This window comes from Seriola aureovittata, chromosome 24, assembly GCF_021018895.1.
Source record: "Seriola aureovittata isolate HTS-2021-v1 ecotype China chromosome 24, ASM2101889v1, whole genome shotgun sequence".
NCBI lineage: Eukaryota > Metazoa > Chordata > Actinopteri > Carangiformes > Carangidae > Seriola > Seriola aureovittata.
In genome coordinates this window covers 722,143-747,555 of record NC_079387.1, presented here as the reverse complement: position 1 = coordinate 747,555, position 25,413 = coordinate 722,143, and the positions used below count along the sequence as shown (strand labels likewise).

At 43.7% G+C, this 25,413-nt stretch overlaps 1 protein-coding gene across 4 annotated transcripts in view; it reads left to right on the top strand.

Moving 5' to 3' along the window:
* Window positions 1-24,778, top strand: part of zeb2b (zinc finger E-box binding homeobox 2b) — an 88,815-nt gene extending 64,037 nt beyond the window's left edge. Inside the window, exons 3-10 of one of the 4 annotated variants that reach the window (XM_056370899.1) lie at window positions 2,739-2,993; window positions 8,415-8,483; window positions 11,034-11,222; window positions 12,318-12,532; window positions 15,683-15,791; window positions 16,773-18,784; window positions 20,665-20,767; window positions 22,613-24,778. In XM_056370899.1, the coding sequence (XP_056226874.1) occupies window positions 2,739-2,993; window positions 8,415-8,483; window positions 11,034-11,222; window positions 12,318-12,532; window positions 15,683-15,791; window positions 16,773-18,784; window positions 20,665-20,767; window positions 22,613-23,184 (3,524 nt within the window). In that variant the 3' untranslated portion in view covers window positions 23,185-24,778. Of the gene's footprint in view, window positions 1-2,738; window positions 2,994-8,414; window positions 8,484-11,033; window positions 11,223-12,317; window positions 12,533-15,682; window positions 15,792-16,772; window positions 18,785-20,664; window positions 20,846-22,612 lie in introns of all 4 variants that reach the window. The other 3 variants (XM_056370897.1, XM_056370898.1, XM_056370900.1) reach the window with 3 other exon arrangements.
* Window positions 24,779-25,413: the final 635 nt, after the last annotated feature.

The following is a 25,413-nucleotide window of genomic DNA, read 5'->3' as shown; positions in this document are numbered from 1 at the left end:
ATAGATGCTTCATGCTCAGAGAGGGAGAGGCTCTTGTCAACGGTGGCACCTAAACAATGGCGGCTTTCTTGGCGTTAATACTACGCGTTTGACTTGATGAGCACCCCACTGTCATTTTGCCTTCTTGGAGGTATACGTTGAATGCGGAGGAGACAGCTGACGTTCGGGGGAAGATTGCGTCTACTGTAGCTCTCAGAGACAGTTCAACGCCCCCATGCTTGAATTTGTTCAGAAACTTGAGGACAAGACGACACGAGAGACGAGGGAAAAAACAGCAGCAGACAGGAAAATGGTTCAAAGTGTTGACAAAAAATAAAATGAAAGCTCCACTTTGTTTCTCCCGGATTTACTTTGCCCTGAAAGTTTGTTGGGGAAGGTCCACGCACAATGCTGCATTCCCTCATTCCCTACGTGGGAGTATAGAAGTCAGACCGGTGTGCGTTGCCGTGGTGGATGTGTTACTAAACAAAAAGAAGCTCCCTCGCTCCTTTTATTGGGGAAGAATAGGCCCTTTAAAACCTGTCCAGCCTTAGATAATTTCATTCAGCCAGCCCCTGCTCCTCCGTCATTGAATCTGCATCCAGAGATCAGGTTCACAGCGACGGGTTGATAGCTTCCCAAGCCTCTTGGCCCTTTGTTCTACCAGCCCCGCGCTGCTGCCCCCTCCTCTGGAAGTTGGGGGTACACAGAGCTGATGGGACATTGCTAAGGAAAGTTCAAAACCTCAGGGTTGAAGGGGCACGGAGATTTCAAAATGATTGTTTTATAGTTTTTAAGGGACTTGCGAGCTGAGAGATTCTTAGGTTTTTAATGATTCGATCATCTAGATGTTTGACGTTAAACAGGTAAACTTTTCTCGTTCCAAAGACGTATATATCAATAAAGGGCACAATATCAGCCGTACCAAGGTTGATGTAGACCACCCAGGAATTCCTAACGTCTCTCTCCACTCCTGGGTCTCCAGCCTCGGTTGCCTTTTTTGTCATCTCCAAGGAGCATTACTGAGTCTGAACTTGCCTAAACCCTTGTGATCACACCTCTTGAAAAGGTTTTGTTTCCTCCGTCGATTGGTATTCGAGGCAGGTCACTGCACTCCCACCCTCCTCCTCCCCCCCTCTTGCCTGCCTGCCTGCCTGCCACCCCCCCCACCCCCACCCCTCGCCTCCCCTCCCACATTTGAAAGCCCTGTTTTCATTTTAATTTGCACCTGTTGTGCAGTTGTTCGCTGAAGGCAAGTGCAGACCAGTCAATCGTACGGAGACGTGTTAGGAGGAGATGTGGGGAGGATTATCTTTTCATATGTATAATGTCTTCAGAAATGTCATGCGTGAACTTCATCTTGTTGCCGCTCTTGATTCTGGGAAAGTTCAAGAGGCAGAGACACTTTCAGGCCTCAGTAGCTATAATTTTGCCCAAAAAACAGCCTCAATTAAGCTTGTTGATTTCTTACGGGGTCACAATGTGAGGCATTTAGCATATTTTACACTATTTATGCACAAATATTAAAACATGACGTGGAATGTCAAAGCTATTAGGTATAAATCTGTTGATTTTCACCAAAGACTCTGCTGACTTACGGCCCTTTTTATTACTCAGAAACATAAATTCAACTGAAGCACGTTAAAAAAAGCCTTCACCTTCACTATGGCGACTCTAACTCGGGGCCCTCCCATGATTGGCTCTTACCGCAGAACATTCTTGTACAAGCTGCCAATGAGGTGTGTCCCCATGCCATGCTTCTGGCTCGCCTAGTGCTCCATCTGCACTCCTCCAATAAGTCCTCTGACGTCCTTTTCTGCCACGATTTACGCTGCGGCCGATGGCTGCCGATGGCGGTGACTAATTTGCACGCGAGCCACCTTTGATTGAGTTCACAGCCCTTATTTACAGGCCGTCTATTTTAGGAGAAGCAGGCATATGTCTGGGACCTGAGTGTTGTGGAACCAGGCGTGCTCTGCTGATGCTGAGTTTTGAGTGTGTGTGTGTGTGTGTGTGTGTGTGTGTGTGTGTGTGGTATGTATGTCAGCCTACCTCCCTGAATGTGTGCACTCAATCGGCCTGGAGGCCCGGGCGTGTTTTTATATTTTCATATGTTTGGAAACATTTATATTTATGTTCATGGTTCACTGGCAATGCAAATGTGAAGACATCCGAAGGGTACGCACAGTGAATAATCTAAATTACTATAGGTTAAGCCTTTTGTATGCATAGCAACGACATTTGTAATATTGCATGTGTTATGTGGTGCATCTCAAACGTGACGGGTATGCTGCCGGAGCAGAGCCGTCCTGAAAGGTGCAGCTCGTTGGCATCCAAGGCATGCGAGCAGGACTGAAAATTAGTGGCTATTTTGGCTCGCATCTCCTCGACAGCTGTCTGCCTACCGCTGTGGTTCAGTCACAAATTCCAGACGCGGATGCTGTAATTGGGGTGTAACCCACAAAAAAAAAAGAAAAAAAAAGAAAAGCGCCTACGCCTTGGAAGAGGCAGTGATGTGGGGTGACCTTTTTAATCTGGGAATACACCTCAATTTCCAAAACAAGTCGCAAACCCTTTTCAGATTCCTCTGCCATTTATGTTTGGAGTTTAATGACTGAGCTGACAAGTATAAAAACAGTGTATGCCCACATTCCTTTATCAGTACCACTACAAGCTGCCAACACTCGATTGTTCATATGAAACATCCTTATTTCTCTGCAGTCCTCTCCCGTTACTGACCACACACGTCCTTTGTGTTACAGCTCTCAACTATGAGAACGTGGTGGAGACAGGCTCGGAGACAGAGGAGGAGGACAAGCTGCCGGTGTCCGAGGAAGACCCCCTGATCAACGGCACGGGCAGCCCAGCCAGCCTCACCAACCCGGAGGCCTCGCCCCACGCCGAGAGCCACGGCCTGCTGACCAAGGAGGAGGAGGACGACGAGATGCGGGACAGCGGTGTGGAGCACATCTGGCCCGACAACGACATGCTGAGTGCCTCGGTGGATGGTACTGGTAAGTGTCTCAGATCAGATGGTGGAGAGATCGAGTTAATGTCGTTGTTAAAGAAAAGATTCCCCAACTAAAAGGCAATCTGATGATTTCTTAATTAAATCAGGGTTTCAGTGTAGACTGTTGTCTTGAATGACAAAGAGAACATGTAGAGAGATTTGTTCCTAAGTGAGATTTCCATTACGAATGATGAAGAAAAGGTATTGCACAAAATTCAAACAACCAAATTTTCAATATTTCTCACAGATGTGTCTCAAGAAATACCTTAAAAACACTTCTAGCTTTTGTTCTATCTGCTTCACCAGATATGTGGGATTCAGGTGATCTGTCAATCACAGGAACTACCACTAAGCTGACTTTCAGACACTCCATTGCGACTGTGTGCACATCCTGCCACTCGCGGTGTCGTCTTATGCCGTAAACCCCACCCATCTGGTGCCCGAGTAGACTTAAACAAACCCCGCCAAGCGCCATGCAAACACGACTTGAGCCAGGTCTGATGGTGAAGCCCTGATGATGCTCCCTCAGCAGACAGACATGATAAACAGTTTCTCTGCGGGCGACAGAGACCATTTGGTTCATGCTTAGAGAAAAGTCCTGCTCTGAGCCAAACAACAAAAAAATATTTACAGTAATGTATAACCTCACAAAAAAAAAAAAAGAAAAAAGAAAAAGCCTGTGAGCTGCAGGAAATGAAAAGCACTCGGAGGTGAGAATGTGGTTGATATGATTCAATGTTTCAGTCTCCAGATTCCGCAGGAGACGCGAGACACGCAACGTTACTTTTAGTCAAACTGTGTGCGCGTTTACGGCATTTCAACAACCCCCAACAGTGACTGATGCCATGTGATACCTCCTCCCTAACAAGCTGCTTAATCCCCAGCAGGTGATACCTTCACCCAACTTGACTGACTTATCGTCTTTTGTTGAGCAACGCCGATTGCAGGGGCTCCAGTCACGGATGCTTGAAAGATAAATACTTTTAATTAGGGGGCAGGGTATAATCATTAAAGGAAGCCAGACTGCTGCAAAAAGTCATTAACAATCTTAAATGAAATTTTTATTTTTATGATAGCCATTTACATGTATAATAAGAGTCAATGATTCTTGGAAGCATGTGACAGGAACAGAGTATGGCGAGAAGTCATGTAAGACAGCCCATTTAAATGAGCTGGGCTCCGCTATTCATTTCTGCTAATGAACTAGCTGTGCACAGTGCCGAAAAACGGGGGAACATTCAGCAGTCTTAAATTTTAATATGGGGGAAAATTGCACATTTATTAGGGATGAAAAAAAAACTTAGTGGGTATCAACATTTGCTTCTCCTAAATAACATTGGCTCCTTAAGCGGGGGGAAGAAAGGAAAGACAGTTTGGTAAATATATCAAGATAAAGGATAAACAAGCTGTCGTTGCATACGGTAATTGTTTATTTGATAAAGACCCGTGGTGCCATAATGTCTGTAATTCAACTATGTTGCAATTCCCAGATAATATGCTTCTTGTGTGATAAAGTGTCTGACATATTTCAGAGAGCAAGTCAAGTTCATTAGAGCATTTGGGAGTCTCTTTCCCAATCTTGCGGGTGCTGTGTTTCCCAGCCTGTTTTTTTTTTTTTTTTTTTTTTTTTCTTCCTCGGTGCCTAAGTGTCTACAGTGATACCTCAGCACATAACTTAGGCCTGAGATAAGTTAGCACCCTCCCTCCCTCCTAATCGCACTGATTTGGTCGTCACTACTCTATCAAGAGTTTTTACATAGGTCTTGAAAGTGTGAGTGACTGTAAAACCGATTGCAGGTCTTCAGAAAGTTGCAGTAAAAGCCCCAAAAATGTCATCTTAAAAACACAAACACACTCATGTATTGTGGAGTTGTCTTTAGCTGCAGTGCAACACAGCCTCGATGATTTTCTGAGACATAATTACTGCATGTAAAAAGGAGGAGGAGAAAAAAAAAAAAGAAAAAGTTTATCACCGAGCCTCTTCTGATTCCAGGGCACAATCAGAGTCTTGTGTCTGGCGTTGTCCTTGACATTCCTTCATCCCACAGTGAGGCTGGACACGATGTGCTGGAAAGTATGACATCATTATCACTGACAGACATTTTCAAATAAATCACCTGCGTGCTGCCTTTGCCCTTTTTTAAACTCTTAAGGGCGTCGGGAGGATTTCTGACTGAACGCTGCTGTAATCACAGGCTGTAGAAATCCCACTTTTTCCCTCATGTTCGTTGGACTGCGGAAGCATCTCCGCTCAATCCCGGAGACGCATCATCTGAAAACACAAAATCTTTCTTTTTCATAACATTCGTGCCAAAGTTGGCCTTCTGTTTGTCATAAAACAGTGGTTCTTGTTTTCTCTGCGCATTTGTCAGGTTTTTATGTTATTAATTTTTTCCATATTTTTCATTAAGTGCAGCGATTCTGATGCTTTTCACCCTGCCAAGAATGGAAATTCATTGGCTATTCTTTGGCTGTAAAATGCTCAAATCTGAAGTGATGGAGCACTGACACAAAATATCTACTCCTGACAACTTCAGTCTAAAAATATCACAACTGGCATCAGCTTTCAAAAACATGTTTTAATAAAAATCGTGTTTCGTTTCTGAGATTGTGAGACCATGAAGCGCTTTGCTTCAACTTGACAGATTCAGGATAAATGAGGTTAAATGCACAAAGGCAGAACTTTAAAGCGCCTGCGACTGCGGTGACCAGCCATAAAAGTAGGAATGTTTTCAAAATAAACAGCATCAGAGCTGCAATGAAAATAGGTGGAATTACGGTCTGGCCAAGGTATTCTGGACTCCTCCTGGGTCCGGAGTCGGCTCTCAGACCTCAACATCGCTCTTCAAGGAGGTGTGTACCTTACCGCCTCAGGTCCTCTGTGATTTACTGCTGACAAAACACACTTTTCCAGCATTTAGTGGACAGTTTCATCCAAAATGCTTTCCATGACCAAGAATAGGCACATATTTGTGGCATAAATGACTCCAGAAGAAATCAAATCCCTCTTTTCTTCCCTTTCTTTTTACGTTGCTTGAAACTATTTTTTCACGATGTGAAAATTTTAGATCCTTTTCTATGAGATAAAATGGTGAAATTGGTCGTTTCCTGTAAAAAAAAAAATCTTTGTGTAAACGAGGCTCTGCAGCAACGTTCATGTCTTTTCTTACTGCCACCCAGTTTCACCACAATGACACTTTGTCCCATTTGAATGTAGTTCAGGACTGGCATGGATGCATGCATGTATGTGTGCCAGAGGCCATAGCAGAGAGGTGTATGTGGTATTAGCCTACCTCCTGCTGGAAGCAGCAGTCCCTCCCTTCAGACCACAGATAACAAAAGTTGTCCAAGGTAAATAGGGGAGAGTGGAGGGCCAGTAAATCCCACTGGTCATCCCCTTGCGTCAGACCAAAAGTATGCAGCCAAATTTGATTACCCAAAGCAAACACGGTGCCTACGAGGACACAGAAATGTGAGGGAGTTTTTTACCGTGTTCAGCGGGAACTGGGGGAGGTTTTCATACATGCTGATATCTGATACTTGTGGGTATATTTTAATCTGTGGTGGAGGTTTTTTTTTATCTGTTTTGTTTTGTCATAGCTTAATTTATGTTGTTTAAAACCCATTTATTTTCTCGTACTGCGCCTGTGGTTTAGATGCAGTTTGGCAGACGTGCAATCAAATGTACAGAAAAAAACAGAAGAGGAAAAAAAAATCCTAGCAAGGGGAAAGTTAAACTAGGACATACCCGTCCAGAAGAGTCTGTCATTATTCTCTGGAGCCATTGACAGGGGTATTTATCATTTCACCGCAGAAGCCAAATCTTTAATTTCAAGACAACCCTGAATTGTGAGCCTCAGAAAGCATTCCACAACTATTAAGCCCATTGTTTCCAACTAAAAATAAAAATTCTTTTTGCTTCTGGCTTTTGTGTAGAGTAATGTAAGCAGGATAACATTATTATCAACAATACACCCACCACCTTTCCTGTAATATCTCAGCCAGGTTTCTCAATGTAGGCGCTCATCCTGGTTTAATAGCCAAGGGATAGTCAGATACATCAGATCCTGCTGTGGACGGGTAAAAAAATAAAAAATCTTCACAATGCAACACTTGTAACGTCCTTGCATGAGCAGCAGAGCAAGAACAGATGCGTGTAAGGCACACAATGCAGGTTTTTTGTTCCTTTTTTTTTTTTTTTTTTTAATACCAAGCCCCCATGTTCTCGGAAGCACCTTGATTTAATTTTTACAGCAGAGGCAGGAAGGAGGGACCAGGGGCTCCTTAAGCTGATTGTCCAGTCAGTGTCCTCCTGTCGACCGTGGAGGGATGAATTTGTCAAAGGGGGGTTTGTTTATGAGCCCGTCAATCCACCGTTTATTTACAGCTGCCTCACCTGTGCCAGGACAATATCTGCCCGTCTGCACAGACTGGGTGCCATTATCCTGATTGGCAGTAAGAACCTGGTCTGTTTAAACCAAGGCTCCTGGAGGTTTAGCTATTCAAACATTTCTCTGAGGCAGGGCGTCTTTGGGACAAATAAAAAATCAGAACGGTTGAGGGTCAGCTGTGGGTGGGCGGAGCCAAGAAAACAGCACATTTTCCGAGTCTGAAAACTTGAATGTCCACAATTTAACAGTCACGTTTATTAAATCAGAGAGGTCACAAGACAAATGCTCTCCACCCTGTAGTATTATCTGTGAAAGGCTTTGATATAATAGCCTCTTGTTTTTACTGTTTCATTTGACTTCTTTCAACATTCTTCACCAGAAAACATGAATTCTTTGGCTCCACCCACCTGAGGTTTATCCAACCAATGAGGTTATTTCTGCCTCCAGAGCAGCTCTGCCCCTCAGAAATGTTTGTGCAACTAAAACTGTTAATTTGTGGTTGAGGGTTGTATTCTTTTTAGTTAGGAGCAAGGCGCTAACTCTCTGCCAGGGGTTGTGGGAAATCAAAAAAATGTGTGCGCTCACAATACTCCAGGCAGCTTTGGATAAAAGCATCCACCAAATGACATATGATAAAACAAGCGTGATCCTGCATGCAGAGGATTGCAGCGGCGTCACAGCCAGGGAGTAATAAGCTCAGCCTGCGTGTTGGCTGGAGCTCTGTGATTGCTCAGGTGGATGTGCTCCATGTTGTATTTAATCGCTCTGTTTGGCGATTGAAGCTTTCTTCGCCTCCCCCACCGCTTGTTGTCATGTTAAAGGTAAATAAGTCACTGTCTGGCCCAGATGATAGCATTCATTAAGCATGCCGAACAAAGCAGCGGCGTGCCGCGATGCACAGTGGTGCCTTTATTGCTTTCTCTATACCTTCTTCTTAAAGGCCTCATTGTCAGCGTTTGTTGCTTTGCACACAGAGGTACTCGCCCTCCCTCCTCACCCCCACCTCCTTTTTCTTCTTCTCTGTTTCTGTGCAGATGAAATAAAAGATGATTTTGACACCCTGGGGCCTGATGCCACTTTGCAGGCAGTGGGAAACGGTACAGGTGAGTTGACTCAAGATGTTGAATGTGATTTTTATAGCTGTGAAATCCTCCTGTTTTACTAGGAGAGCACAGAGAGTATTTGACTTTGTGTCCATTACCTCAGTTGCGACATGATTCCCCAACCTTTTTGTCTCGTGAGCCCTGCTTGTAGCCTCTCATCACAGCTTGTGATCAGTTCAACCAAAGAATGGTTTTTCCTGGTCAGATTTTCCTTTTTAGACTTTTCAGGGATTAACATGGAAAGATTCACTGTAATACACACACACACACATACACACACACACACACAGACATAATATTGTGTAGCAGAAGTATGTCTGTGCTGCTTTCTTATCCATTCATCATCCAATGACACCTGAGATTTATCTCCCCTTTGGGGGTTCAGACTCCAAGTTGTTAGCGACCACCTCTTTAAAATAACAAGAACAAAACAATGACATCTAAAAACTGTGAGCTGTAATTAGAGGGAAAATCTTGTCCTGCTGACACAGTGACCACTAAGACAAATCCCTGGGTGTTTATGGGCAGCTTAAGTGATTCTAATGTTTATAACCTGTGATTATACGTGCTGTTTTCAGCCTCCCTGGTTAGCTGAGTGAGTCTTTGCGTGTGTTTGTGTCCCGTCGCCTGCTCCCGGTGGAAGCAAAACCCTACCTGCCATTTTTCATTAAGCCGCCAGAGCTGATTTGCAGCCACACACCCCTTCCCTTCCATGATATCATCCTGGCCACCATGACAATTGGCCCCGGATGCTGTTATGGTAAACCAAACTCACCCCACAGAACGCCATGCAGCCCTTCCTCAGAACCCTCCCTTCAGCTTTAATTACTTTTACTTTATGCTCGTCGTGGTGTTTTATTCTTCACTTTTTTTTCCTTCTCTCTGATCTGAAAATTCAAGCATAGCAAATGTTTTCCATTTTGACTGCTTAAAGGACTTTTGGAAACAATACCGTTGCACTGCAATGGAAGCTCCCTGCCACCAGATCACATATGATTTCATTTAAAGACATGAGCAGTTTGATCACGTCCTGGTGCCAAAGCACACTTTGATCCAGGTGATTTCCTCCTTCACTGAAAGAAAAGTCGGTCGTTTCTCCTTAAAGAAACACGTCGCATTTGTATTTTTCATTCAGAATGAGTCAAAAAGAAAAGCTAAGGTCATTTTATTCAGCTGAATGACAGAGAAGGTTGGTAGGTTGCATCGACTGAAACTAAAACATAAAATAAACAACATTTCATTCCCCTGACGGTTTTTAGGTCGAGGTCCAGAAAACTGATTGCACCAAGCCGCACCCTGGTCAATCACCACTCCATCTTAAATAACCACTTAAAAAAAAAGAAAACTATCATCACAACATTGACTCTCTCGCAATTATCTTAGCAGTCTTCAGAAGCCACAAAGAATCACCTAATGAGAATGCTGTAAATTATGCTATCACGGTTATCAAAAGCGATCCATTGGCACCGATGACATTTCGGTGCCATTTTTGACAACCAAATATCTACTACCTTGACCTTTCGCAAATTGGACCGCAAAGTCATCACGGCCTAACAAATCGCTCTTTAAACCTCACCTTGGCTCACAGTCTAAAAGCCTAATTAACAGGGGATGAAGTCTGATGAGACTTCACTCGGTTTTTTCGGTGCAGCATAGCCAAACAGCCTCCAGAATCTCTAGGATGTAAACAGTGTGTGAGTACGAAAGTGTGCGTGTGTATGTGCGTGTGTGTGTGTGTGATTTTTGAAAGTCGGCCATCCCCTTGACTAATGAAGGCTGCTGATTTCTTTTAGCTCCGGTTTGTTTTTGGAGGCAGCTATCTCCACACTGCAGCTTAAGAGTTTCCCTGAAGAGAGGGGACTGGGAAATAATTTGAGAAAACGCATTGTGTGGCCTCAGCACTTTGGCTGGCTTAAGATACATTCTGCTCAGCTATGGCAGAGCATGTCTTTCTCTCCCACCCCCCCAGCCCCACCCCCCCTCCTCCTCTTTTTTTGCGCTGGTTTGTGGTTTGGCCTTGGTAATCTGTTCAACACAGAATCAACAAAAGCCACAGTCTCTTGATTGACCTTATATGTGAAAGTCGATACAAAGAAACGTGGCTCTGTTGCTGATTAAGCCGGGCTTCTGCATGTATGTATGTATGAGTGTGTTTTCTTTTTATTTCCTAAACTCAGAATCAGATTTTATGTCATGAGTAAATTAGGTCAGTGAAGTTTTTTTACACGTTGTTCTTCAGCAGCTCATGGTAGCGCATTTATCTCTTGACTTTTGGCCGGATTAAGTTACAATTCTTATTTTAGCCGGCATGGCGTGACAAGCAAACCCAGTAATTTAGATGTATTCTCCCCAAAGCACGGCTGTAATGTTTTAGGGTGGCTGTCCTCATCGCATTTCCACCAAGATGTTCCCAATATCCTCCTGTAAGACATTTCTCTGGGGAAGAAATGAATCCAATGTATTCCTCCCCCTCTCTCCCTCTCTCTCTCTCTGTTGGTCTCCTCCTTCACTGTCTCTCTCTCTCTCTCTCTCTCTCCTCCTCCCCTTCAGTTAAGAGCGTCGATTGCACTTCAGAGTTTGAGGACTTCTTTGCCAAGCGGAAGCTGGACGACAGCGACAGCCACGTGGTGAGCATCGCAGAGTACCTGCAGCGGGGCGACACCGCCATCATCTACCCGGAAGCCCCGGAGGAGCTGTCCCGCCTGGGCACGCCGGAGGCCACTGGACCAGAGGAGAACGGTACGAATCCTGTCAGGGGGGTCGGTGGGCGGGGTCAAAGATGAAAGCACTGGGAGACCGTGGGTTCAACTCCTCAGAGTGACCAGATAATTTAGGGAAGGAAGGTGAGACGGAAAGTCAGCAAACTTACTCAGACATGTCAGTTAGCTTCTGTTAGCTAACATTAGCCACAATAAGCCACTGGTCATACCAGACTAGGAAATACTGTAGCAGCAAAACTGCTGAGTGTGTTGAAATTAGATGTTTTATTACTCATTCATTTAGCTTTTTGTTTTTAATTATGAAACTATTATGAGCGTGTAGCGTGACCGTTGCATGAACGTTGCAGTAACAGGAGCAAAGGCCAGCAAAGGTTAAAAAAAGAGAAGGGAAAGGCGTCTGGACGGGGCAGCAGCTCTTCCCGCTGACACGACTGGGCAGCTGTTGGTCCCACAGATTCACTGGATGCCTTGGTGTTTACCTACAGTCTTAAGCAACAGCTGGGCAGGGGCTTGAAATCAGATAGTGCACCTCTGAAGCTCCCCGGAGGGAAAGAGCTGAGGGGGGTTTTGAATTGGAACAGGCTCATGATTCATGATTCATGCTTCAGACATGATGAACGTATCAGCGAGAATGGCATTAAAAAAAAGTGTGGGCAGTTTAAAGCAATTAGGGAGGCACGAGGAATTACGTGTGTGTGTCAACGACTTTGTCCACTTGTGATTTTGTATATGTATCTAAGTGTTTGTGTACATAAAGGGTTGTTTGCCTGTTTGTTACTATGTCAAGGAAACTGAGACTGAGTGGGGTGCGGTAAGTGAAGCTGCACAAGTGTGTGTGTGTGTGTGTGTGTGTGTGTGTGTGTGTGTGTGTGTGTGTGTGTGTGTGTGAGAGGAGTCGGGAGGAGGTCGTAGTGCAGCGGATGCCAGCCTGACACTGTGGCTCTCATGTGGAGCAGATTGCAGAGATAACTCCCATACCACTCTGGGCAGCCCGCCCGTTAGCTGCCATTGATTCGCTGACCTTTTGGCCCGCTTTCCCTTCCCCTTCCTCCTCCTCCTCCTCCTCCTCCCGCCCTCCCCCCCCCCCGACCTCCTCCCGCTGTCTCCTGTGCAGACCTGCCACCTGGAACGCCAGATGCCTTCGCCCAACTGTTGACCTGCCCCTACTGCGACCGGGGCTACAAGCGTTTGACATCGCTAAAGGAGCACATCAAGTACCGTCATGAGAAGAACGAGGAGAACTTCGCCTGCCCCCTGTGCAACTACACGTTTGCTTACCGCACTCAGCTTGAGCGGCATATGGCCACACACAAGCCAGCAAGGGATCAGGTGAGGGCGATTTTCAGTTTTTTTCTTCGTCATCCCTTCCCTTCTCTTTCCATTTTTCCTCCTCCTCCTGTTTCTATCCCCTGTTTCATTTCATTTCTAATGTGCTGTGATCCCTCTGAGAAGAGAGATCATTTTTTCTGATTGGCAATCATTATTAATTTTTCATGGCATTTTGAAGATGCAGATCCTTTAATGGTAATAACTTTAATTGAGGCCCTAAATGGTTTTTTGATGGCCCTCCCTGATATGATTTTCCAGTCTCATGTTCACGATCGAATGATTGTGTTAATTTCCAATTTGGAAATTTTTATCAGCTCCTTAACTTCACTTCACTCCTGGCCTTTAATGTTCTTCTGGTGCAGCCTGAAGTCGTAGCACTCCATCAAACTCCACCCCCCCCCCACCCCCCCTTTCACTTCTAATTTCATGCACTGCATAAACATCTGTGTATACTTGAATTTTCTCGAGCGATTTATATCCTATATGTCTGAAATATAATGTGAATCTGCTGGCAGTTGGCATGAATCACCTTAAAGTCCTGTGAGGTGAAAACACATCCAGCAGTCACGGGTGTTTAACTCGCTTGTCAGCTTTAAGTTGAAGATGTGGGGCGAGATAGATTGTGGCAAAAAAAAAAAAAAAATTGCACGCTTTCAGAGTTTTTGCACATTGGGGGATAATTATAACTTCTCAACGAACTAAAATTGGAGCAGTAAATTTTAAAGTAGATGGAGTCTGTGTGGATGATTATAACTAAAGGATTTGTTTTAAAAAAAATGCAACAGTTTTATCAAAGGCCTTAAGTTAAGCTCTAAAATGTGATGAATCTAACTTTGTGATTTAGATGTACAGTGAAATGTAGCGCTGAAAAAGGAATTTAAAAAGAATTCATTGAATCCAGGAAAAAGGTCTTAAATTTAGTATTTTCTGTTAGTCTGTCATGTATTACATGACCACAGGTTGCTTGTTACACGACAGAATAACTGCTGCACTGATGGATTTTGGATTTTTTTTTCCTTTTAAAATATTAGTTTCACTTCTTTGATAATTTTCTCACAGACATCCTCCGCTAGAAAAACCTTGTAATCTACAGTAATGTTAAATTCAGGAAAAAAAAATGATCCATTGAGCCAATCACAGATGATATCATGTACCTTGATGCTTTGCGTGGTGTTCGGTCCCAGGTCGCGGGTGTTGTGCTCTCTGAAGCGAGGATGACAAGCTCAGACTGTGGCTGATTTGATCAGATGTCAGCAGCCAGCACTTTCACCTGATCTACCAGCTGGGTGTAAACGTGAGCAGATGGGCCGGCCGAGTGAGCCGCTGTCCCAATCCTCATATTACAATGCTGTTGCTGCTCCCCCCCCCCACCACCAGAGTCGAGTCAGTGGCAAAAGACTCCTATACAAGTGCTGCAGGTCCTTCCACAAAGCCGGTTATCTTGATTTGTAAATTAGCTGGACTGTTTAAATGGTAATCCTCGAGGTGATGGCTTACTCCTTTGATTTTTTTTTTTTTTTTAAGGCTGCAGTTAGGTTCTCTGTAGGAGGCGCTCTCTTCTTTGTCATATCAAGTCATGACATCTATCGCTGCTCGTACTGCTCGTAAGACAAACCAGCAAGAAAATCTATCACTCCCTCATCAACGTGTTTAAAAGACAGAGAGAATCTAAATGAGCATGCATTTATGTGAAAATGTACATTTGGTAATTAATAACTAACTGAAGAGCAGTCAGATTAACATAAAGAATAACGTCCTGATAGGTAATCGTGTGCCATGTTGTTCTGTCTTGTATGTTTACAAGCCTTAATACTCCTCCTCCTCTTAAGCACTTAGCTGAAATATGACTAATTAGAGGTTATACATATGCAAACATCCAGTCAGGTCCCCGCCCACAATCAGCAGTGGTGGCGTTCACACTGACAACGAGCCATGAAGGAGTGATGGAGCATTTTGCCGGTGCCATTCACAATTAAGAGCTGCTGAGCGATTGTGTCATATTAGCAGTGGTGGCGAGACTAAACTTTACCGGGCAGGGGTCCTCAGGGGGGAAGTAAGGGGATGGCGGCGGAGGTGGGGGCACTGAAGCAGCTGTTGCTGTTTGTTTATGCAACTCAGCAACATACGAGCAGTGGGGTCCCTCTCCGGCGCTTGGCGGGGCCCCCGACTCTCCCTGCTTGATCTTTGAAGGTTGGGGCTGTTTGAACAATTCCTCCCAGTCCTCCCAGTGTCCTGCGCGCCACCATCTGTCTCCCCAGGAATGTGGGTAGAGTCAGCACACACCCCAGCATTTGTCAAGGCTGAACTGGGAGGAGGGAGTTGCTGTGTTTTCCCCCTAGCGAGCTCAGAGAAAATGTGTCTTTTTTTTAAATTTTTTTTATTTACTAACTATTTAACGTCCTCACCTCCCTCTTGGAATTAATTGTTTTGTGAGTGACGAGCCAGGTTTACACACCCAGTGTTGTTGTTGCCGGGTATTACATTTTGATTTTTTTTTTTCTTTTTGGCTTTTCGGAGATCAGGCCTCGTTTGAATTGCAAATTTGATGGATTGCAACTGATGTTTACCTTTGAACAGCGAATCAAGGCAGGGCCTATACGCTCTGTTCTGTATCCTAAGATTATTAAAGAGACATTTGAGGTTTTAAAAAAAAAAAAAAAAGCTGCAATTACTGCAAGACATTTGAGGCTGTTCTGAAAAAGTACAAAGTGTAATTTAAATGGTGTGAATACAGGTATGCAGGGTGAAAGAGCTCACAGATGATTGTGAATACCTTTTAGACTGATTAGGCCCAAATTAATTGAAAAGTAGATCAGATCGGTGGTTGTAATGAGGGGGAAACTCTCTCTCTTTTCATTTATTCTATTTTCTGGGCTGCCAAATTCTAAAGGCATGCCTCCTTTGGCTAAGGAGCCAGGAAATTAAAAAGTATGTGATTCTCTCTGTTATCACCGCCGCTGCCTGTAGTCGCTCAACGGAGGTGGGAGTAGAAAGCCAGGAGGCTTCATTGGCTACAGGAGCTGTTCGGCGTGTTGCTTGTTGTCATGCCGACCAATTGTGATTATTTACTGAACTCTCACCCCCGCGATGTTTGTTGGTTTCTTTTTTTCTATTTTCTTCAACGTGAATCTCTCTCGCTCTCTCTCACAGCACCAACTGCTCAACCAAGCGGCCGGCAACCGCAAGTTCAAATGCACCGAGTGTGGCAAGGCCTTCAAATACAAGCACCATCTGAAGGAACACCTCCGGATTCATAGCGGTGAGTGCCGAGAGGAATGCTGCCCTGCTCTTTGAATATTCATAACCATGATTTAAGAACGCCATGAATCTGCAGAAATTCCTTTCGGTTTATTTTGGACCCTCCCTGCTGTTAATGGACACTGAACTCTGCTGCGTTAAGAAACATTTCACGTGCCAAGTATAATATTTGCTTAGACATGCGTGTGTGTGTGTGTGTGTGTGTGTGTGTGTGTGTGTGTGTGTGTGTGAAGCATATCAGAAGTTTCATTTCATTTATCAGTTTATTTGTTACGCAGAATGTCCATTGATCAGCAGAAGAAGGAAACAGAGGCAGCATTAGCTCAAGAAGCTCATTTTCATGCTCATGTGTATAAAGGGGCAAAAAACACATAGATAATAATAATATAAACATAATGACTATAAGTAAGATGCAACACTTATCTTATCTTACAGTACTGTATATGGATGAAGCAGGTAATGCAGACCTGAAAAACATTTCTTTACAGTTTAACTTGATTTACATTTTTGTGTCACCACTTCAGCTGCTATCTCACTTGTTTTTTTTGTGCCTTTAATTACTGAAACCTTCTCAACCAAACAATTATTTGCTTTAGTAAAAATGGGGAAATGTATTACTGCACTATAACAACACTGATTTCTCAGTATATTCTTTAAGTGTATTTCAATTAGTTTTGTTTTATTAAAAAAAAAAAAAAAAAAAAAAGGTATTCTACTACCTTGCTCTGTCTTATGTAAAGCACTTTGCCTTTACGTAAAATAGATTTTTGCAAATTAGTAAATTAGATATGGAGCTGGCCCTGGAACATTTACTCTGATGTTCTTGATGTTGATTTATGTTCGTTGTTCCCTATAATTAAACAAATAAATAATAATATATGAATCTAATTTGTACAATAATATACAAATTAGATTCTATTATTTATATAAGCCTGTCATTCTCGCATTAGCCGTCTTACGCGTTATGTATTTTTTGTTTCAGGTGAAAAACCGTATGAGTGCCCCAACTGCAAGAAGCGTTTCTCCCACTCGGGCTCCTACAGTTCCCACATAAGCAGCAAAAAGTGCATTGGCCTGATAGCTGTCAACGGCAGGATGCGCAGCAACATGAAGACTGGCTCCTCCCCCACCTCAGCCTCCTCCTCTCCCACCAACACCGCCATTACCCAGCTGCGGCAGAAGCTGGAGAACGGAAAGCCTCTTGGCCTTCCCGACCACAACAACCACCTTAACATCAAGACGGAGCCGCTCGACTTCAACGACTACAAGCTGATGATGGCTTCTCATGGATTCGGTGCCCCTGGACCATTCCTGAACGGAGGCATGGGAGGGAACAGCCCGCTGGGCCTCCACCACAGCTCCACGGCCCAGAGCCCTTTGCAGCACCTCGGGATTGCCGGGCTTGAGTCACAGCTCCTGGGATACCCAGGACCGCTGGCGAACAACCTGAGCGAGGTGCAGAAGGTTCTTCAGATCGTGGACAACACTGTGTGCAGGCAGAAAATGGACTGCAAGCCGGAGGAGCTCTCCAAGCTTAAGGCCTACATGAAGGAGCTGGGGTCCCAGGTTGAAGAGCAGAAACAGGCGCTGTCATCACCAGGAGCACAGGTTGGTCTTCCACTCGTCAATCACAATGGCGCCACCAAAAACATCATCGACTACACGTTAGAAAAAGTGAACGAAGCCAAAGCCTGCCTCCAGAGCTTGACCACAGACTCAAAGAGACAGATTAGCAATATCAAACGAGAGAAATCCAACCACATGCTTGAAGGAGGTGTGGATGAGAAGGTGCAGGAAAACAACATGTTTACGCCTTATGCTTGCCAATATTGCAAAGAAACCTTCCCCGGGCCAATACCTTTGCATCAGCATGAACGCTACCTGTGTAAAATGAACGAGGAGATCAAGGCCGTGCTGCAGCCCAGTGAGAATTTGATGCCCAACAAACCAGGGATCTTCATGGAGAAGAACAGCCACTTATCCTCCCCCATGTTGTCTGAGAAGGGACTCACTGGGCCCCTTAACCCTTACAGGGACCACATGTCTGTGCTGAAGGCGTATTTCGCCATGAACATGGAGCCCAACTCGGAGGAGCTGCTCAAGATTTCCATAGCAGTCGGCCTTCCTCAGGAATTTGTCAAGGAGTGGTTCGATCAGAGAAAGATGTACCAGTACGGCACCACCCGAACCCCACCACTAGAGCACAGGAACAACACGGATATGGTTGTCGGAACAAATAACCACCACACTCCACCAAAAGACTCTATGGCAGCTAGGTCACCTGTGTCACTTATGAAATCTACTGACCGCATCACATCCCCCTCCATAGCAGAGCTCCATAACAACATTAACAACTGTGACAACTCGCTCAGACATTTGAAAAACCACCAGTTCGGCGGCAGCGCCAAACCCGCAGGTGAAAAGTTGGACCACTCCCGCAGCAACACCCCCTCCCCGCTAAACCTGTCCTCCACATCTTCCAAAAACTCTCACAGCAGCTCCTACACTCCAAACAGCTTGACATCAGAAGACCTGCAGGCTGAGCCGCTGGACCTGTCTCTGCCGAGACTCATGAAGGAACCCAAGCACGCACTGACTGTCAAAAGCAGACCTAAAGTCAACAGCATTACCATTGACCATAACAGCGTCCCCTCTCCCCGAGAGCACTTCGAAGAGCCTTTGAACTTGGCCTATCTCAAGAAGGATTTCTCAGGCTCTACCAACAACGGAAACCTAGAAAAAAGCACTAGCCCCATCTTCGGCATTAACCCGTTTGCTGCCAAACCCCTGTACACGTCACTTCCACCTCAGAGCGCTTTCCCACCTGCTACATTCATGCCCCCGATGCAGGCCAGCATACCAGGTCTTAGGCCCTATCCGGGCATGGATCAAATGGGCTTCCTACCGCACATGGCCTACACTTACGCAGCAGGGGCAGCTACCTTTGCCGAGATGCAGCAGAGGAGAAAGTACCAGCGGAAACCAGGTTTCCAGGTAAATAAGCCACCTGTGGTTTTGTAAAAGCCCCAGGCTCACTTAGATTCCCTAAAATGATCTGAACTCATTTCTGTACTAATTAAAAATGACTTCAGAGTCAGGAGAGAGACACTCTCACCTGAGGTAGACTGAACTGACAAAGCGATGGAGATAAACAGCTGTGACACGACTGCAGGGTGGAAAAAAAGTGACGTAATTAGTGGTGTCATGGAGGACAGGGGGTGTTTTAGAGGTTCAGCTGTTTACAGTCTAAGACTGATGTATTAATAATGATATTAAGACTAATATCAGTCAGTGATGGAGCTTTTTTAGGCAAAAAAAAGCCAAATGTTTTCTGGTTCCAGGATTTGCTGCTACTTTCTTCACTTCTTTTTTCATATCATATTTTAAATGGATTATCTCATCCTGCCTTCATGAGTCTCCAGCCCTTCATTAGCATATTTCTGGATGTTAGTGATGAGATTTATAATTGTTCAATAATGGTCTAAATTTTTCTGAAGGGTTTCCACACTAAACCTTAATCCAGAATCACAGTAGTTTTTAATTTTCTACCCTCAGAAAAGTCCATTTTAAGCATAAAAAAACTCTGGCAAAAAAAAATCAAACAGCATCAGGTTCAAATAAATAACAGGGACGATGTTGGCCCTAAAATCTAATCTCAGTAAAGCTCTAATTGTTACCACTCCACTGTAAATTTTACCCGCTGCTGCGTGTGGAACACATTAATGCTCCTGACTCCAGTCCTCTTCCAGCGCTGGCCTGAACTCAGATATTTTGTTATTAAATATGGGTGAAAGGCCTTTGTAAAAATGACAAAGGTGAGCCCCGGAGCTGTGCACTTCTGTGAAATTTCCCATCGCAACTTTGCTGCATTTTAAAGAGAGCCAAAGCCAAAATGAGCTTCTACATGTGGATTAATAATGCACAGTCTCCATGTTCATTACCAGTGAATGCTGAAGGCTGTTTAACATAGAGGGAACCATTTTGATGAAAAAAAGTATTAATAATGTTTCCTATTCTAAGTTATTAAATTAGATTTTAAAAATACAGCTACAGGCGTTTAGTTCAAATTGATTGCAGAGTGATAGTGGTCCCTTCTTAAAACACAGTGCAGAGCTGTCCACACATTATCACACACATATTCATTAAAGGAAGCTTTGGTGGCTCAATATTGGCCATTAAGGTGCACCTTCTGATTTTAATCATTATATGAGTTTGCAATTTCACTGTGCCTCCTCTAATGTTGTAATATTGTTCTCCATCAATTAAAGTCGAGGACTAATCTTTATCATAAAGGACAATTTTAAAGGAATGTGCAGAATTAACACTCCTGTACAAAATTAGACCACACTGAACACGCCATTATGGCCGAGCTTCATAACGGGGGAGCATGTCAGTTATAGATGGCTGATATTACTCCAGAGCTGAAAGTTTTATAAGAAATCAATGCCGCTATGTGCTTCTAATCAAAAATTCATGAGAACATGGAGCACAGATTGTTTGGGGGGGTACAGTTCAGTTTACTGTTTTATCTGGCGACATTAAGCGGCACAAAGGTCGTTTCTTTGAACATTGAGTAACTTTTATTCAAATAAAAGCAATATTTGCTCACTTACACGTCATGTAATAGTAATATTATGACATTTAATCCTAAAATACACATTTTTTTATGACATTTCCTGAAATTTAATTAAGTAAATGTTTACTCCAGTTTTTGCACTTCATCTCCCAGAAACCACCCGCTCCCTCTTCAGATTATCCCCAACAAACTTTTCTCAGAAACAGAAAAAGCCCTTCATCACACGGGAAAATTCATTGCAATGTTTTGTTTTTCTCTCTCTTTTCTTTCTTTTTTTTATTTCTTTCTGTGTTTTAAGGGGGACCTGCTCGACGGTACACCAGATTACATGTCAGGGCTGGACGACATGACAGACCCCGACTCCTGTCTGTCGCGGAAGAAGATTAAGAAGACCGAAAGTGGTATGTACGCGTGTGACTTGTGCGACAAAACATTCCAGAAGAGCAGTTCCCTTCTAAGACACAAATATGAACACACAGGTATATACTGTTCTAGACCCTTATTTTAAACCCCATGCTTTTTTATGTTTTAAATGTTTGTGTTGCCAAATCCTCTCAGTATGAATATATATTTTATGTTACCCCTTTTTCTCCTTCTTTGTTTCTCTGTTTTACCCTTAAGTTGTATATGTAAACCAACACCTAACTTGCTTCTTCATTGACAGGGTTGAGATGCCAACGAATGAGTAGTTTTCAAAACAGAAAGTTTGAAATTGTGTGTTTAAAGCTTTGTGTGTTCTTTTCATAAATATTAAGAGAGAGTGTAATCTGTAATTAATGCAGGTAGACAAGCAAAGGGAGACTTCAGCTATCTTTTCAAGTGATTGTGCTCTTTATTTTCCAATCATATCCCGCTGTATTAACCATTTTGCTATCTCAAAAGACACACATCAATTCACCTAGATATATAAAGCCAGCAAAAGGCCCCTAATGCCTTTATCGGCACCATTATTGGCGATAGATCCCATCAGCGGAGAAGCGCTCAGAAGCTTCAGAGCACTGATAACAAGTCTTTCATTATAGTTATTATACAGAGATCCTCTTTCACTAGGTTGCATCATTTATTTTATCCACTATCTGTAGCAGAGCGCTCAGTGCTTTATGCAGCCTTCATGTTATCTGGTCGGACATAAAAGGGAGGGAGGGTGCACCGTCAGAACAGTGCGCTGAACTCTTTTTAAAAAACGGGACGTGTTATCTCCGGAGCGCCCCTGCGTCTCGCTCAGGACGCGACGCTTTCATGTTCATGTCACCGTGTGTTGTTTTTAACAATAATACGAGGCTCAGAAGTGCAGCGAAGTGCAGTCGAACCGGGCCAGATGTTAGACAGAAGTGGAGTTTGAAAGCCTGTTGGCTGGTGGACGCGAGTGTCAGAGGGGAGTCATGTGATTTGTGTGAGACAGACAGCCATATTTCCACACGTGGTGAGCAGCAGGGACGAGGAGAAGGAAGCCAACATTAGATGTTTGGAGACTTATTAGTAGTGGAAGAAAAAACATGCCGGTAACTTTAGGCTTTAGGGGAGTGAAGAAGTTCAGGTTGGTGAGCAGTAAGTGTTTGGAATAAACTGTAAGTGTAACAGCAGCCGTGTGGCCACATTACAAGCCGGAGGACATTTATTTAGCCAGACAGTTTATGGCCCAGTGTCATAAAACTATCTCACCCTGCCCTTGTGGCCGGCTTGGGTTTCTCATTTCTGCCTTGGCATCCAAAGCGTCCCGTCACATTTGGTCGACGGAGGAGCCCCAGCCCAAAACCTAATGGAGGGCCGGGCATCACCATGAACTTGAATTGTATTCGGAGATAAGCAGGGCAACCCCTTGGAGCACCCCCCCCCCCCCCCAGCCCATCTCGGATTCGTTTACTCCTTTGTCGCGCCTTCTCTGTTTGTTTGCTTTGCAGTAGTTTATTTATGTTGCATTCATCAGTGTGGCACGCAGGCCTAAAATAAGTAGTTGTGGTTGAGTTTCTTCATGCTTTAACCACGGGAGGGAATTTCCATAATGTAGGCCCATGAATGCGAGCGCACTTTCTCATCGTGCTCACAATTTGAATAAACAAATAGCCCTAAGTCGTAAGTCAGAGTTGGATTTAATGCTCCGTGATGTCATTTTACTCCATGCCATCCAATTCATCAGAGTTTTTCCTCAACGTTTTGCTTTCTTCTGACTTGTGTAATTTGTTGTAGCAGCAGGATGAGCGAAGCAGGCCACTCACGTCCCCGCTCTGTGTTTTGTGTCTCCGCAGGAAAGAGGCCGCACCAGTGTCAGATCTGCAAGAAAGCCTTCAAACACAAACACCATCTCATCGAGCACTCAAGACTGCACTCGGGGGAGAAGCCTTACCAGTGCGACAAGTGCGGGAAGAGGTTCTCCCACTCGGGCTCCTACTCGCAGCACATGAACCACCGCTACTCCTACTGCAAGCGGGAGGCCGAGGAGCGGGAGGCGGCCGAGAGGGAGGCCCGCGAGAAGGGTCACCTGGAGCCCACGGAGCTGCTGATGAGCCGGGCGTACTTGCAGGGTATGACGCCTCAGGGTTACCCGGAGCTGGCGGAGCGCGAGGCCATCCTGAGGCACGACGCCGTGAACGGAGGGATCAGAGAGGGACGGAAGGAAGTGGAAGGAACGTATGCCAAGATCGGACGGAGGGATGACGAGTTTGAGGAGGAGGAGGAGGAAAGCAAGAGCATGGACACGGACCCGGACACGTTGAGGGACGAGGAGGAGAACGGAGAGCACTCAATGGACGATAGCTCGCTGGACGGCAAAACGGAAACCAAATCGGATCACGAGGACACAATGGAGGATGGCATGTAATCGGCGACGACGTTTCAAAAGCTTCCCATCTTAGAAGTTTTAAGTTTCTCTCTTTCGGTTCAGTATTCTTACCTACTCGGTTTAAAACACCGTGTTTTAAGCTGTACGTGCACGTGCCTGAAGCTTCCGGGAAGCTTTCTTTGACAGACTCCTCGGGGGGTGGGGGGGGGTGGGGGGGGAGATGTCTGCCGAACAAGACATGGACTCAAAAATCAATCCGGAGGAGGCGTTTAGAGAAGGGAGGCATGGGTTTGTGAAATAAGCTGCATTATGCAAACCGAACAATGAATAAATGAATACATTTCAAAAAATGTACAGTACTAAGGCCTAAAAATATGTGTGGTGCTAACCTCCTCAAATAAACCCCCTGTGTTCCATAGTATTTATAGCACAACTAGTGACTTGTACAAATTGCACTCCGCTTCTATAATCATGAACAAAAATAATAAAAAGTATTGCCTATGTATATATTTATACAGTGTTGGAAAAAGAGCAGTAGTGTCTGCACTACAGTCCTTCGATATTACCTTTGTTATCACCTACCTACCTACGGTGTCGTCTTTAGTTTTGCCCTGTTGCCCGGCCACAAACATCTCCAGCCACACTGTTTTAGGCCTCTTGAATCAACTTCAAATGAAGGAATTTAAACAAAAGACTGTATGAAGGAGCTTAGAGGTTTTTTTTTTTTTTTTTGTAAGAGGATGAAGTTTTAAAGAGACCTTCGTTTTAAGGGAAAATACAGTTTATGGACAGATGGTATGGGGGAAAAAAAATGACGGACGAAGCCTTTGTAAGGTGTTTTTGATAAGAAAAAAGAAGCCTTATATGCAAACCTTTTAACCTGTGTGTTTTCTGCAAGTGCCACCCTCGTATTGTGTAAAAGGAAGGTTACTTTTGTTCACCAGCTTCAGTATTATGAAATGGTTCACCGTTGTTCTTTGAAGCACCCGTGTCAGTATTAAGACTTATAGGCAGCAGTTCCTTAGTTTACATTATGTTGTGCAATGTTTTCTCAGTTTCTTTTCTTTTAACTTGTCAGTATTACACCAAACCATTTTTTTTTGAAAACAGCAAATTGCATTCATTTTATTTGTAGGTTGAAAAAAAGACATTATTTATGTGGCCCATTTTATATTTCCTAATTTTATTTATTTCATACTGTTGTGTACAGTACTATAGGTCTTCAATATATAGATATATTTTAGTAAAAAGGAACATGGTGTCGATCATAGGGGCAAATTTTACGTAAAGAGAGCATTTATTGTGTTTTGAAACATTGTGAAATGCGAAGTTTAATCTTATTTTATTTTATTTCCTTTATTTTCCAGTTACTGGAAAATTCCAAATTTGGGAACTTTTATACAATTGTGAAAACACTGTATTTTCGACTGAAAAATTCCACTTTCTTCATCTTTGTTTCTTTTTTTAAGCTAAAAAAATGAAGAGGGACTGTTAAATACTATGTATGATATCATGACTGAAGAAGAATCTTTCCTGAAATGTCTTTGTAAAAGTATTATTGAATTCTTAATTTGTAATTTCTCTTGAAAATGACCCTGCTCGAATAAAAGTAGCCAAATTACAGAGTACCAAACCCTCAGCGCTTCATGTTTATTCGCAGAGAACAAACTGTGAGGTTTGCTTGGCAACGTCGGGCTCAAGTCACTTTAAATTCTCTCCAAAAATCTTTCTCCTCTCATATCCAGTTTATACAGAAACCACTGAGGATGGAGCTCTGCTTTTCATTATTATGTTAATTACATACAGTTTCAATTCACATTTTCAGATGGATCAACGTGAACTGACCCCAGACCTGCTTGTTATGTCTCATTTAGATGATAAAGTCAAACCCGACATGTTCCACATTTTTTCACCTGTGTTTGTTCTCCACTTTTTAAACCAGTCACATCACAATAAACAACAACAACACAAGTATTTAAAGGAAAAAGTCACCAACAATAAATTGATCTTTAAAGTTTTGCAATGGAATTAATTCATCCTCCAGCTGGAAAATACCAGTCCCCCAAGTGTGTATTAATCCACCACAGAAAATAATCCCCAAGAAATTCACTATTTCTTCCTGTTTTAGTTGTTTTCACTAAAAGCTGCAGTGCCTGACTGTTTCAGGAAACCGCTGAGCCTTTAAAAAAAAATGAAACTATATATTTGTGAACCATTTTTGAAGATTTATGTTTGAGTATTTTAATGGGGTTTGTTGATTATAAGAAA